This window comes from Centroberyx gerrardi, chromosome 12, assembly GCF_048128805.1.
Source record: "Centroberyx gerrardi isolate f3 chromosome 12, fCenGer3.hap1.cur.20231027, whole genome shotgun sequence".
NCBI lineage: Eukaryota > Metazoa > Chordata > Actinopteri > Beryciformes > Berycidae > Centroberyx > Centroberyx gerrardi.
The window spans coordinates 21998828-22014741 of NC_136008.1; the positions used below are offsets into that span (position 1 = coordinate 21998828).

The 15914-nt window shown below is 44.1% G+C and overlaps 1 protein-coding gene across 3 annotated transcripts in view; it reads left to right on the top strand.

The window, feature by feature from the left end:
* oxr1a (oxidation resistance 1a) overlaps nucleotides 1–15914 on the top strand; it is a 59813-nt gene that overhangs the window by 15171 nt on the left and 28728 nt on the right. For 2 of the 3 annotated variants that reach the window (XM_071902411.2, XM_071902412.2), the window contains exons 2-4: nucleotides 121–203; nucleotides 10197–10304; nucleotides 12132–12245. In XM_071902411.2, coding sequence (XP_071758512.2) covers nucleotides 121–203; nucleotides 10197–10304; nucleotides 12132–12245 — 305 coding nt within the window. The remainder of the gene's footprint in view (nucleotides 1–120; nucleotides 204–10196; nucleotides 10305–12131; nucleotides 12246–15914) is intronic. The other variant, XM_071902413.2, reaches the window with a different exon arrangement.

Here is a 15914-nt window from a genome sequence, read left to right on the forward strand (position 1 = left end):
TGGCTCGCTCACTGTTGACGAATGAGCTGTCTACCCACGGGGCTGGGAAACGGCAGCTTGTGACAAGCTGGGGAGAGAGGAACATGAATGTAATGCGTACCTTGCCTCGCTTGCTTTCAGATACCGGCCAGAAGAAGACCCCAGAGAAGAAGGATGGGAGGCGCATGTCGTTCCAGAGACCCAAAGGGACCATCGAATATTCTGTGAGTAACGCAACAGAAGCAACTCGTCTGTTTGTGTGTGTGTGTGTCTGTGTGCGTGTTTGTCGTTATGTGTTTTTCTGCTCTTTCTGCTCCTTTCTCTCTGGTGCTACTGCTGTTTCTGTGTGTCTGCTGGTTGTTGTCTTAGCCCTGAGTAGCTTCAGCGATATTCTAGCTGTAGCGGCTGTGTTGGTGGTGCGGTGTGTTGTGAAGGCACCCTGCCTGACCATGCTCGGTATCTCATTAGTGAGGGGGAGAAGCATTTTCTGTATTTTGCCAGTGTAACACGTGTGCCTCATTCAGCGACTGTTTACATAAAGAGGACCTTGTGTGTGTCCACAGGCGGACAGGCTACGGCAGCTGATAGACAGCCTATTCTAACGCCCGGCGTGGATTTATTCTGTTGTTAAAGACTTGCCGTACAGCAGCGCAGCACCCCGTTTTGCATGTTGATGTATAGAAAGGAGAGAGAAATCGTAGCTGCCGTGTACATTTCTCCAGCCGGACGAGAGCAGAACAGAGGGGGAGGACTGCTGGCAGGATGTGTGTTTGTTTTTCCATTCGTTTTCGTTTTCTGTGTCACCTATCAGCAAGCATTCCACCACTGAGCGCACTCTGCTCACGAATGACCTTCCAACTGCGTTGTCATTTCTATTGATTTAGCTGTTGTGTAGGAGAAGGGGAGGGGAGGCGATTGAGAGAGAGAGAGAGAGGGAGAGAGAGGGTGAACGAGAAAGAGAGGGGTAGAGAGAGCTCCGATTCCCCGGTGTGAACTGAAAATGGAGCCTGTCTCTGCCTTGCCTGGTTGTGTTCTTGAAATGACCCTCAAATCCAGCTGCAGTCAGGCTGCTTTTCCTCGCCTCTCCGTGGCAACAGTGAGGAGCGGGGATTGCTGTGGCTGAGCTCTGACTGTCTGCCTGTGGAGGAGAGAGGAAGGGATGGAGGGAGGGAGAATGGAGGGAATGAGCGAGGGAAGGGGAGGGAGGACAGGGTTGGTGGCCGCTCATTTCTACACCACATTGATTTTGGCTCTCGTTGACATTTCAGTCTCTCCTCGCCAACTCCTCTCCTTTTTCGTTTCTCTCTGTTTTGACAGTCGCTCCACTTTTGTCCAGAAGTGAAGCCTCCACTGTTATCTGGGCTCTCCTGGAGATACTGTAAGCTTTGCTGTGATTGGCTCCCCTCCCCCATCTCCAACACCTCCAGCAGCACCAACAGCACCTCCACCACACCCCCCTCCAACCTGTCTGTCTGCCAAGAGCCACTGATTGACAAGACCCTTGTTTTCCTTGCTGGGGCGTTAACAGCCTAGCCCGTTACAATAGGATATTTGTCATAGGCGAAGCACTTTGTCATGGCCTTGATGTGGGCAAAAGAGTGAGAAAGAAAGGGAAATGGGGAAAAATACACAGGGCACGGAGAGTTTACATTGAAAAAACAGTAGATGCAGGGGCAAAATGCTCATATCTCAGTCACACAGCATAAGTAATCATCTCCCTCTGCCTGTCAGGCATTTCTCTCTCTCTCTTTCTCTCTCTCTCTCTCTCCCTCTCTTTCTCTCTCTCTCCCTCTCTCCCTCTCTCTCTCACGGATTGCTGATAGTGTGATGGATGGATCGAGCACTGCCAATGATTGTGTCCAGTAGCTTGACATGCTGCGGCAGCACGAAGCGAGGAGGCTGGGGCCCTCGGAGGGTGTTTTAGGCGGTGTGACCGACCGTCTTAGTGTGCCGCGGCTGTCTCTCTGCTCCCTCTCTCCTCCACAGCATCCCCAACACTGCGAGAGACACATGGCAGACAGCGTTCCGGTGATTGAGAAGCGGCTTTATCTTAAACTCATCTCCCGCGCTCGGGGGATGGCCGGCGATGTTTCCTTATTTCGTTTTCCAGCAGATAAGTTTATAATCTGTCGCCCAGCGCCCACAGGAAAAAGGAGGGTTTCCTCTTATCCATGCCTTATCAATAGAATCTCACTCCCTCTCTCTCCCTCCCCCACTCTCTCCCTCTCACACTCTTCTTTCTATCTTCTTTTTTCATATTGAGAAATAACCTGAACAGCTGCAACCCATCTGCCTAGACACTGATAACGCCAGCCCATTCAGCCAAGTCCAGCTATTGGCTGACCTGCATCCAATTAAAAAAGTGTTTGAACTCTCTAGGAACAACAGAGATAGATGAGGAGACAGAAAGACACAGACAGAGAGGCAAAGAGCAACACAGAGGTGAGAGATGCAGGGGAAGCTTTGTCTTCCTACCAATTGCCTGAGAGGGCGGCCAGTCAAAGTCAAAGAAAATGAAGGACTGAGGAAGTGCGGGCCCCACATATTTATCTACAGACATCATTTTAACACGCCAAGGACACATGCTCCAATTGGGCTTCTATTTTGGATTTTTGCATGAACACCGGGGGCCCACAGGGACATCTTGACTAGCAAATTGCTGCAGATAGGTTTTATGTTGAGCTGTACTTAATTGTTTTGCTTGCACCTCCCTACCCACCACTGTTACCCTCTCACTCAGTCAAACTCTCGTTGCAGTGCTCTGAGCATAATTGGCACAGCACCTCTCATTACATTTTGTTTAGTGGCACTGCTTATTATCAAGAGAACATAGTTCTAATTTTGGTTCAAAGTTTGTAGATTGGGGAAGGAAGTAGAAAGTTATCAGTATCCATGATATTGTACATCTCCCGCAACAACATGAGGGGGTTAGTCATCATTATGACAATCATTATGTATACTGAGTAGGGATGGGACGATATGCTTATTTCAAGATACGATTCGATACGCGATGTGAGGTTCACGATTCGATACAACCACGATGCAATGTGATAAATAAAAGTTCTATGACAACAAAGTATGACTGTGCAGAATTAGGTTTATTTCTGAGTCACAAATCTTTCTAGCGATGCCATTGGCTTGCTAGAATGTAAACAACAATTTAAAAATGCAATTCATTTTTCTGCCCCACGATACGTATTGTCATATTTTTGTATTGCAATATATTGAATTTCGATATATCGTCCCATCCCTAATATTGAGTGTGTGTGTTTGGGTAGTAAAGTGGGGATCATAGCGCTCATTCATTTGCCAGAAAATGTCCACTCACTTTGACAAACGTGTCTAGATGCAGTTAATCGCCAATTTACATGTTTTACAAATGCTCCAACTTACTGTATGTATGCTCCAGTTGTGTCACGATTGTCTCACAGCTGAAGAACGTGATGGCTGGTAATGACTGTGGCACGGTCATTCAGTGTCGGCCCGTCTGCATATTGAATTGATTACTGCCTGGCTGTTGGGGCGAGAGGAAACACTGTGGGCATTAGAGGAGTTGCGGGCATTAGATGAGTCATACACAAAGTGCCAGGTGTGTGCACGTACATTGACACACACACACACACACACGCACATCGGCAGCAATCTTAACTCCACATCCTCCTGACAATCAGTCACCCTGATTGCATTATTCACTGCTGGGTAGAAGAGGGGATCCCACTGTTTCAGCGCTTTCACAGCTCCCTGTCTGAGAGAGGAAGAGCAAGGCAAAGGATGATCGAGAAATGATGGGAGGAGAGGGGTGTGGAGATGGGGAGTGGAGGATGATGGAGGGATGCAGGGAATAGGAAGATGAGGGAATAGAGGTGAATGCATGGAGGGAAGAGGGAGAGAGGTGGATAGATAGAAGGGCAGAAGAATACACAAACCAGGCATCAGCAGCTCACTCCTGTCCTATTACCGTTCAGTCATTTAAACCACATGCTCCACCCAACATGCTAGAGGCTGTGCTCATTGTTTAAATTTAACCAAGGGAGAACAGTAGGGAGATAAAACATTGTTTCTCTTTAAAACCTATAGCTAGCCAGTGGCGATACATTACATTTTTTTAACATGTTTTGTGTTAACAAGGGGGATGACATCTCCTGTTATAACAGCCCCTAGCTGTAGCATTTCCCAGGCATGACATTGCCACAGACCTGAAACAGATTTTGCCTTCTCTGTCTTTCTTGTGTCTCATTAGATCCCTGTATTATTTGTGTTGGTAAATCAATGGAAAGGTTATCGCTGCAGAAGCACGGCGTCTTTGGTTATGGGTCAGAGCCTGACACAAGGATGAATTCATGAGAGCTTGAAAGTGAGACAGTGAACTTGCTCCACTTGCTCTGTGTCCCCTTGAAATAGAAAGACAGAATAATGTGACTTTCTCCCCTGTCACTTGTAATGGGTCTAAAATTAGGTCTCCAAATGATCAGCAAGGATGCAGTCGCACACAATGCACATGCCATTAGGGTAGTAACGACAAGATCGCCATGGCAACTGTCATGCTAAAGCAGGGATTCATCCTTCATTATAAACTGCTGGAGCAATAGCTCCCCTGATATGGCATTATGGGTGATTAAACCATATACTGGAGTTTTATTATTAGTTTTAGTTTGATGACTCACTCAATTCATTGCGTTGATTATGATTTGCATTTGACGTTTTTCTTATTTATTTTTTTTTCTTGAAAATCAGAAGGGGCATTGTGTAGAACCACTGCAGAAAGAGGTCTTACATAAAAACGAGGATTAGCCAATGTCCTGTGAATGGCTGCACTTAAATACAGGTTAATCTAACCATGAAGCTATAGCTCTGAGATAGCATCTTACTTCCATAGTTGACCTTTTGCAGTAGCACTCATAGATTCACTCTCATGTTCCTACCAAGATGCCAGTGGGTCTTTAATGGAGCCATTAGTCTTTGGCTGTCCGACTGACTGCCCTTGTTGGATCTGTGCGTCCTCTCCTGTTCAACAAGGTGACCATTAGCTACATGTCAGTCACTCTCAAGATGGCCGCCACGGCCTTCTTCTACCCTTCTCCTCGAAGGGGGGATGTCACCCTAACTGGAAGTGCCTTAATTATTAATCCCCAGTTCCAGATGAATAATGGGCTTTATTGATCCAGAGGATAAGGAGATAGGGTCTACCTGTCATTAGTGGCTATGATCCTGATTGTGACGACTCCCTCTCCTTTTCTCTTTCTCTCTCTCTCTCTCTTTTTCTCCCCCTCTCGCTCTCCCTCCCTCCCTTTCTCCTGTCAATGAGTCAATAGTAGGTCTTTATCAGTGGGTCACGTTTGCATGTCCCCTGTCTTCTGCCGGTAAATTGAGTTAGAGATGGCTCCTCTTACAGTGCGATCAATGGCTGCGTTTCTTAGGCTTGGTTGGGTTAGATGTACACGTGTCATTTTCGTGGCACCTTGACAGTCCTTTATGTACAAAGCTGGATATAGGCCTACTCTTATTAGCTTATGTAGATAATGTGATTCATAATCACACTTGTGCTTAAAGGGCCAAAGGACCTTTAAAGGACCTGAATCATATTATTACGCCACAGTTGGTGCCAAGATCACCCCACATCTGGCCTTGCTCATGTTTACCTCATTGGACTACAGACATATGTTGGCCCATTATTGATTGACTGAGCTCTTGATACAAGAACTGACTGTTATCATGGGTAAGCAAGCATAAGCTTTAAATGTATTTTGGAGCAAAAAGGAGAGGTTTTTCATTTTGTGTGTTTTCCATTCACTGTCTATATCTCATTAGCCAAAGATGTAACCTCATATTCAAGGATACAAAACAGAATACAAATGCTGCTTTTCAGCCACTGTAAATGCCCTATAGGCCTGAATGTCCTATAGGTTGGTTTTGTGCTGAGCAACAGAGGAGCTATAAAGCTAAAAATAAATAGTTCATGGATGAGACGGTAGCAAATGGCACCTAGGGAGAATCGATGCTCTGTGCTGAACCCGCCTGGATGAAAGGCTCTGACACTGTAGGAGCTGATTGTTAACTCTTTATGTTCCCAACTGGATGAAATAAGAAACCTCTTTGTCGTCCCCTAAGATGCACTCAACTTTCAGTCTTAAAATGCTAGCCTTGTACCAAGGACGTTACACTAACACAAGTACTGAAACGGGGGTTGTAAATACTATTTGGATGAGGCAATTTGTTGGTCAGTTTTGACACAGCGCAGCAATGATTTCTGATGTCTAGGCTGTGTTTTTCTTTTATGTTATTTTGCTGCTTTTTATGACTATGCTGTAAATACATAGTTTGCGTGCGTGTTTATGTGTGTGTGTGTGTATGTCATTGTAGTGTCACCGACACTTTGCCACTGTCGGTCTGATCTCTATGATGCCTCCTCTCCTCTTTGAGACAGGATATTTATCAACATGATGTGCTGGTGTTGTCTGAATGAAGCAGTACCACCCCCCTTTACAAATCTGATGAGACGACACATAAATCACACAGGTCCTTGATACTGTCATATACTGTCAAAGAGCAGTTGTTAATGACAGAGTTATGAGGAGAGGGGAGACAGATGTTTTACAGTTTGTTAGAGTGGAAAAATACCCATCACCGCATCCTCCTCACATCTCCTTTATTGTGTTTTTTCCTCAACTTCGGTGTTTTCTTGTATTCTTTGTTGTTGTTGTTTTTGCTGCCGTTGCAGTCTAAAGCGCTGAGGTGTTTCTTGTTGTGCTGTGAAAGTCGGAGCCAGTGCTACACTTCCATTTAGCTTAATCTCAATTTTGATCAAATTATTGGATTAAATCTGGCCTGATGAATGAGCAGTGAACATCTCAAGATATCAAACAGCATTTTGATTTATGAAGGATGCTTTTTAATATGATTTGCTTCTAGAAAATGATCAAATTAACATTTAATCAAGCCAGACAATTTAATCAGCTCAACAAACTGCTGTTATTGTGTATCTCCTGTTTGACCCATCAAGGAGATCTGTTTATAGAACAGGGCAAAAATGGACATCTGGATTTACAGCCAATTTAATATGCGATCATTATGTCATTTTTCACTTGTCACAACACTCATTTAATGTTGAGTCGTGAATGTTGCTTTTTATTTTTAATCCGTATAGTCTGATTTGCGGTGGTGGGTGTTAACGAGGGGTAAAGGAAGCTTTGAGGTCTTTCTAAGCCTAAAGGTTTGACTTTGGTCTTTGCAGTGACACCCATCTGCACCCAGTGACCCGCCCTGCACAACCCCCTCGAGTCCCGCCTAGAATAGTCAAGTCCTGCCCAGCCCCGTCTAGCACTGCCTAGGCAAGAACAGTGCAGTCCTGCTCATCGAAGCCTGGCACAGTAAAACTGCTAAATCCTGTCCAGCTGAGCTCAGACCGGCTTCAGCCTATCCAGCCAATCCATACCACACACCGCATCCCCACTCAGCCTTGTTCATTGTTGCCCAAACAAACTTGCATTGCACGGCTGACTCAGCGAGACTGTGTCCCAGCAGCATGACTCACCTCAGATCTGATTAGTTCTCCCCCAGAGGGCAGGGCATCCCACCCAGCCCGGCCTGACCCAGTACATCCTGACCCAGTCCAGCCCTCGTTCTGCCCAGCCTGTGTCTAACTCCAGCCCCGGCTATCAGTAAAGGGACAGTGAGATTTTTACTGCCCCATAGCACAAAATGAGCATAATTATCTGGATAATATATTGACTCAACGATTACTTCACCCGATGCTGAAATTTCTGGCTTTCAAAACACTTTTCGGGCTGTACTCTGTTTTGGAAAAGTTCCCTGCCCATTGGCATTTCAAGACACTTTCAAGACACTTTCAAGGCACACTGAATGCCCCTTTAAATCCCAGCATCAGGCTTAGTTCTCGCTTCAGCCTTCAACCTTACCCCCACATTGGATGAATACATCGGGAATTGGAGATAGACTAAATTATCTTGATCTTCGGTCATTTAAAATGTCGCCTAGTGCAAGACACTCAAATGGGGAAGTACATGCAGGGAAAAAAACGATGCTCAAGTTGATTTAAAATGTATTTAGAGCCAGCACAGATGGTAGTGTAAACACAGCCGACATTCCCCACGGCCTTCCTCAGGGTGAGCTGGTTTTGGCCCATTTGAGTGTCTGGTGCTACTGCTTCCTATTGGGAATTCACCAATACCTCACTTGTTTGTCACTTTATTGTTTCGTGACCTCGAGGACATATACTATAATTTAAATTTAAAAATGTCCCTTCCTTGCACAATTAAAAGCTACGTTGGCTATATATATGATGAAGATTGGTTGACAGGAGGATGTAAATTATTGCCCGATCCTTACCATCACCCTCATTCCTATCTCAGTCCTAACCTAGCCTCATTTCACCCTAAACCCCATCAAAACTTAGCAATTTCCTATTCCCTTTCCTATCTCTACCCCCCAAGTCCTGCCCTATCCCGAGGCCTGCCCTCAGCTCAAGGTATCCCATCCTCAGAAGATGCTCAACCTAACTGGATAAATAACACACTTTGAATATTTGCTCTACTTGATGAGTGCTTGATTTAGCCTCCCTTGCCTTGTGGAGCCAGGCTTTCTGGGGATTATCCCATATGGCTCTGTTGTTCTTGCTAATTCATGTACACTTTGTATATTTCAAATATTTGAAGTACAAATTCCTCCCAGCTCTGTTTTATAACCACTTTATAGCTTATGCATATTTCTCCTCTCTCTCTTTCTCTCTGAGTTTGCGACGGGTTTTGCCTCATGATGTGCAGTCTGACTCAGCCGTAATGCAGTAAAAGCTGTAATAATTTCTAATTTTGTGTTTCATTATGGCTTTCAGTTGCTACCTGGAGACGCACAAACTGCCTGTGTTTGGTGCTTGAGTTGGTGCACATCATCATCAGCGGTGTTTACTGTAACATTTACAGCAGAGATTCACTGGTTGCTAAGGGCTTCTGAGTTTCTGTATTCTCTATTCAGCTTCTTCCCCTCGATCCCAATGTGTCTCCTACTGGGTAGCCTCCGTGTCATGTGTTACTGCCTCACATACAATGATCCTGCTCTGCTGATGTTCCAGTGTGTCTGTCTGGTTCTGCTTACTCATATGTCTAGTGTGTTAATCCTTGTCTACCTGCCTGTGACTCTGTGTGTGTGTGTCTGTCTGTCTGTCTGTTCACGCAAGAATATCCTCCCAGAAAGAAACTGTCATGTCAAGAATTTGGAGAAGCTGACATTCCTTGGTGTTTTTTGTTGGGCTGTTCGCAAACACACACACACACACACACACACACACACAGAGCACCGTGGAGGCAGCTGAACCACAAGTCCCATGACTGCTGCACTAAAACACACTGCGCCATTATCCTATCCTAATTATATACAGCTCAGAGTCGGCCCTGCCTGTCTGTTTCCCCCAGGTTCTCTCCCCTGAGCTCGCATTTCTCACACATTCCCCATTTCTCTCGCACACACACAAGGAGTTCCTGACATGACTGTCATCCTTATTCGGAGGGTAGAAACTCCCACAGGACATGTTAGGTACTTAACCAGTTCAGACGCATGGAGCACATCTCTGTTGTATGGATTTTAACTGGCGGAGACAAGCACATGCACCTGTGTCACACTGCAGGGTGCAGCAGCTGAGCTCAGGGTGGAGGGGCACATGTTTCGTCTCACATGTTTAATCTTTTTCTGCTTGCACTGTATAGTTAATACAGTTTGGAATGATTTGCTTCAACAAAAGGAATTTAAAAACACAATCCACACAGACTTGTGTTCCATGTTCTTGGGTGATGAAAATGACAGATGGTACTACGCCAGCAAGTTACAAGATGACACATGACTTATTAATTCATATTTCTGCCAGCATTGTTGCATCCTATGGGAGTCCGTTCCCGGTCAACTGCTGAAAGCTTTAGTTTGAATAACATCCCAAAATCTACAATCTAAAAAAGAGCAACATTCCACGTTAGCCCACATTAAGAATTTGAGTATTTCAGTATTAATTGTCCACCAATATTTTCAGATTTTACCTAAGGAAGAGGTTTCTTTCTCCCTCTCATATCACTATTTGCCATGAAAAAACATAATGCACATTCAAAACCTGTGTGACATTTTAGAGAGTCCCGTACTCGTACTGCTTGAAGGAAATGCCCTGAACAGAAGCAGGAGTGTGATATTCTGTGCCTCTCTCTTGTTTTGTGGTCCAGGTGGAATCGCGGGACACGTTGAACAGCATTGCGCTCAAGTTTGACACCACACCCAACGAGCTGGTTCAGCTGAACAAGCTGTTCTCCAGAGCAGTGGTGCCTGGCCAGGTGTGAACCACCGTGCACGCCATCATTGATATATTCAGCTGCATCACTTCATCAGTGTCCTACAAAAACCTCTTATCTGCAAAAGCCCCCTAACTGCTTGGTTTTCTAATTGATGCTCTTGCTTTTTTTTTTATATTTCAGAATGCATTTTCAATGGTTTGCCTTGATCCCACAATCATGAAACATTTTTTCAGTTGTCAATTACAATAAGTGGAAAAATTGGAGATAAAAGGTTTTTGCAGGACACCAACCTTCCTCTCACACACGCTGCATCTGTTCATCCACTCACTGTCTCAGGTTAACTAGCTCTCTCACTCTGTTCACATCACAGCTATCTGTATCCCCACTTAATTGCCCACTCATTACAGTGTCACATGTCTCATTAGGATGCAACCACTCATCGCAAAACACCTATTTTTGTATAAAATAGCATAAGGGAATGCGAGATGTTGAATTCCCCTGAAGAAACCTCGGTCCTGACAACGTGACACAGCCATCCATCTTTAGTCTGCTAGAAACTCTGACAACTTCCCCGGCTTTGACGTTTCCCTCTTTTTTTTGCAGAAATGGTCCCAAATTCAAAATGTGTCTTTTAACGGAGAATGTGACAGACATCCAAAAATGATATTTTGTCTCCGTATTTCCTGGCGTCAAAGCGAAATCCAGTCTAATGGAGACGAGCCACATTCGCCAGTCCCTTTTGGCACTCCCTCTCTCGGCTCTCGGCGCGACAAACAATGCAGAGTTGAGCTGCATCCAAACAGAGGGGTGTGGAGAGCACTTACCGCACCATCATGTCTCCTCTCATTCCATGGCTGTGGCTGGAGTTGCACCACAACAAAAACAGCTGATTTTGTAACCCTACAGCTGTGGCTCTGTTGACATGTTTCAACTGACAAAATCTCAGTGGTGCAGTTGTTAGTTGGGATAACGTCCCAAAATCTACAATCTAAAAAGCTATCCCAGTGCCAACTACACTTGCTTTGATGCCTCTCCCTTTTTTTCAGTATGTAGCTGTTGCAGAGGTCCCATGATTTAGAGGCACCCTACAGATGTAACCATTGTAGAAGTGCCATTTTTTTTTTTATATGAGCAGTATAGATGTAGGTTAGGGATTCTTTAGCCATCCCTGTATTTGATGTTTTTTTCTCAGCATAGGCTGAATTTGGATCCATGTCTGGATCACAAAGGAATCAACATCTGGAGAGTTTTTTTGTGTTCCTGTCTACTCTATCACAGGAACAAGTAGTGCTTCTCTCTTTTTTTTTAGCTTGACATCGTGCTGTTGATCTAAGACAGCTAGCCAACCCCCTACTTGGTCATTATACCACAATTCAGATAGAACACACACTCACCACTACTTCTATAGATCATCAGCATGTCTTTACCGTCTTTAACGTTGACTTTCAACAACACTTACAACGCACATAGAGATGCATACATTCCATCAGTACAGAAACAAATCAAACATAAGCATGATAAAACCATGTTACACAGATTACATTTTTGTATGTGTTGTAAATAGTTGAAAAACATCAGCCATATATGCCCATGGCTGATGGTTTTCTGACACTTTGACTCACTGTCACGACTGTCCTATTTTCCCTTTTTCTGTTTATCCTTGTCAATAGCATGAGGCCATCCGGATGATTTCATGCTATTTTTTTTGTCAGATGTGTGTTTGGGCTTTGTGTGTCCGTGTGTGTGTGTGTGTGTGTGAGAGATATATATATTTTTTATCTCTACCCGTGCATGCCTGTGTTGTGTGCATGTGTGTTTGCACAAAGGCAAAGCCTGTGTAAATACAGACATGGATTGTGTTTGCAGGTTCTGTACGTTCCTGATCCCGAGTACGTATCCAGTGTTGGGAGCTCCCCCTCCCTCAGTCCCATCAGCCCCCTGTCTCCCACCTCCTCAGAAGCTGACTTAGAGAAGGTGACGGTACGTTGACCACACCTCCGATGCACAACCACACACACTCAGAAAATGTCCCACATTCACTTTTTGGTTCTCCTGGCAAGGGCTGATAAACTAAATGGATTTCCCTGCCAAGTTTTACTGGCCGAAATAATTAATGTGCATTTTTCATAGAAATATATTACCCTAGCCATTTTCAATGCTGTTTTGTGTATAGAATCAGGTTCTGTGTGATACATTCAATAAAGAGACAAGAGCAGATTTTGAGTTTTAATTTAAAACTTGCTCACTCTTACAATGGAGCTTTTTTTGTTTTCGCCTTCATTTTTTTTTCTTTTTGGTGGCCTCACACCTGCTATGTGTCACCATGTAGGAAGTTTCAACTAACCTTACTGTGAATGTCTCACTTGGAGGGAAATTTGCAGGCGAAGGGACACTCCCTATTCATTTGAATGAGAGTTAGCATAGAAAATTTGCAGATGATTGTGGGAAGGTAAACAGACAGAGTTTGCAAGTGTAGCGGCGGGGAGGAGTACACCTCTCAGCTAGTGGATGCAAATTTTCAAACGGGTAACACGGGCGAATAATATGTATCTTTTTGATTAAGTTCTTCCACAAAACAAGTTCTGCCTGTCATTTGTTCCTCTCGATACAATAGAGGAGAAGTTTATTATTGCCGTGTGCAGTCACCCAATTTTATACGAGGCAACTTTGGTGTAACATCATAACAAAAGAAAAAGAGCAGTGGAGGACGGTGTCTGAAGTCGTGGATGCAGATGGTGGGTGAAATTTACTTCCATGCATTTATATTCGACCGGTATTTATTTAATATGCACCTCTGCTAACAAAACAGAACCTGCATCCGTTACAGACACATCCACGCCCACGAGGCGGTCATTATTTTCAAGCGTAGCGTTGTGTAAGCGTCAGGGGCGTGTAGCGTGTGGAGTCGAAAATATAGAATTTAGAATTTAGTAAAGGTATGGAAATATGAAACTTCAAGATATCAAATTACACTCGTAGGGGCACCGCCTTCATAGAGGAAGGAAAAACAGACCTTTACTTGGCTATACTAATCAGTCATCAGTCTAAAGATCATGAGATCTTTTCAGTTCAGGGATTGCTTTTCTCTGCAGAGAAGGAAACACAGAACAACGACTTTATAATGAATGAATGTATTTATTAACTACCTACTAGACAAACAAACAACAACACGAACAAACATGTAGCCATGAAACTCGTGAAATGAGAATGAAATAAAATAAAAGGAAAATGAAGTGAAAATAAAATGAGAAGGATAGAAACATTGGAATGAAAATTATTGGCAACAGTAAATAGTGTTATGTCAACTTAGATGTATAAACCGTAGGAACGAGAAGACGGGTCGCCCTAAGGAATAACTCAGACTATACTAACTTTCCTGATTGGGTTAAGTGATAATTTTAGTAAAGCTTTAGCATCAACTCTCAGCAGGAAGACATGGAAGTGTTTCAGCCTTACTTGCCGGGGGTCCATTGTGAGGTTTCGACCGTGTGGAAGCAGGTTTCCCGAAGATCAGCGAGTCTGGTAAGCTCGGCAATAGTCGGGTGTCCTGGCAACGGCAAACGATGGAGTTGGAGCGGGTCTTGAAAAAGACGCTCTTTCAGGTGGACGTCCTGCGACTGGCTTTCCGCTGTCGACTGGACTCCGGGCGGATGGACCAGGAGGCGATCGGCAGGCTGGTCATTGGTCAGCTGAGAGAGTTGACTGTAGCTTCTGACTTCTCTAACTTTTACTAATTAACGGATTAATAACTCATTCTTAAAATAACTTTGTAACAGTCTTCCGGTTCAGCGAGGCTCAACTTCGTAGTATGAACGGCTTGAAAAACAGGGTCACATTAGTGACAAAGAGTAGTTACAGGCGGCGAGATCTGAATCCACGCTCGCGTTAAGACTTGTCGGTCTTTGAGATGGTGACGGCATCATGGCCTCCGGCATGAAGCTCGGGGCATGAAGCGCGCAAGGTGACAAAGAACTCAGTTTTATAGTTTTTCCGAAGTCCAAGGCGGGGTTTGCAGTGTAAAAAGATACTTCGCGCGGTTTTGGCGATTCCGCCTACATTTCTTTGTTCGGGAGAGGCAACGCCCGTCATAAACAGAGAGACACATGAGGATATCTCTCTCAACTAGCCTACTTTAGTAACTAGTAATGATAAAGATTTAGAATAACGCGTTTGGATAAGGCGCAGGCATACAGAGCCATTGTTTTGCTTGATGGTCAGACGTGACAGATGTACGGTGGCCAGCAGGGACAGTTTGACAACCGGCAAAGACCAAGGACTGTATATATATATATATATATATATACATCTAATTGCCATACACAGTATCACATACACACATATACACACACACAAACTTACACATATACAGTACAAAGTCTCTGTACCTCTCTTTCACTATCACAAACTGTCACTCACTCACTCACTCACTCACACACACACACACACACACACACAAACATACTGACTTAGGCTTCACCCACTGTTGTCACATTTTAAAGCCTTGTTCATCATCACTTTAAAGGCAAACATCCAGACTGATGTGGCATGGTGTCAAGGACAGGAAAGACAAGAAGAATGGTCCAATATTTTCCAAGGATAGTTCAGACAATAAGAAGTGCCTAATATTTTCCAAGGACAGGCACGTATAGGCCATAATGTATGAGGACATACAGTATGTGTCGCTCCACATTGATGGCTGTCTCATATATTGTTCACTGTTGTATAATGGAGGGCACTTCTTGTCAGATTATGAAATTGTTCCTTCATCCAGTCTATTAAACCATCCATGCTCTCGCGATTATTTCAAAACTGTGGTAAGTTCATGTAAGAATGCCGCCAATGAAGACGCTTTAACATTGCTTATAGTTTTAAGGCTAACAGAAACAGGGGAGATGGCTCCATGCCAGTGTTAGAAGAGCATTACTGGTGTTTAATAAATGACGTGTAGTGAAAAATGCTCACAAATCTTGCAAAACTAGACAACAGCTAAGTTGCTTGAAAAACCACCGGCATTTACAGTAAATTCAGAAGCCTAATAGAGTTTTATCTGCACTCCTGGGCTCTATTCTGGCCGATCGTGGTATTATTTGGTCAGCGTTTCTTAGAGGAGGATGTGAATTACAGGAAGGGTTGTGGTAAGGTGTGTCTCAGTGGTCTGAATTTAGTGTCCGCTGTAATGATCCACATAGAAGTCCTGCTTTTACCATATTTGCTGCACTGCTGATGCGCTGCTTCATTCCCCAAAATGGTTTGGAAAATCCTGCAGTATGAAGGCACTGTAGACTCAGGGCTTTTATACCAAGTGTTCACAGGTGTCTCTTATCCAGGCTGTCTAGACATGATTCAGCTGGATTACATTCTCACCTGATGGTAACATGCGTCTCCAGCATACACAATGAAATCAGATGTCTCTCTCCCTCCCCAAAACGCAGATTGCCTTGCACCTCACTTCCTCTTGTAATATTGTGGTGTCACTTGTTCCCCATAATCCAGGACACATATTAAAGCAAAAATCCACCCTGAAACACTTGAACACTGCTAAAAAAGCATGCATTTCGGGGTCCATTTTGTTGTTTGGTGTATTGTTTTTTTATTCCCATTGATAACCAAGTTTGACAGCAGAAATCTTTTTGCTGACTATCTAAAACA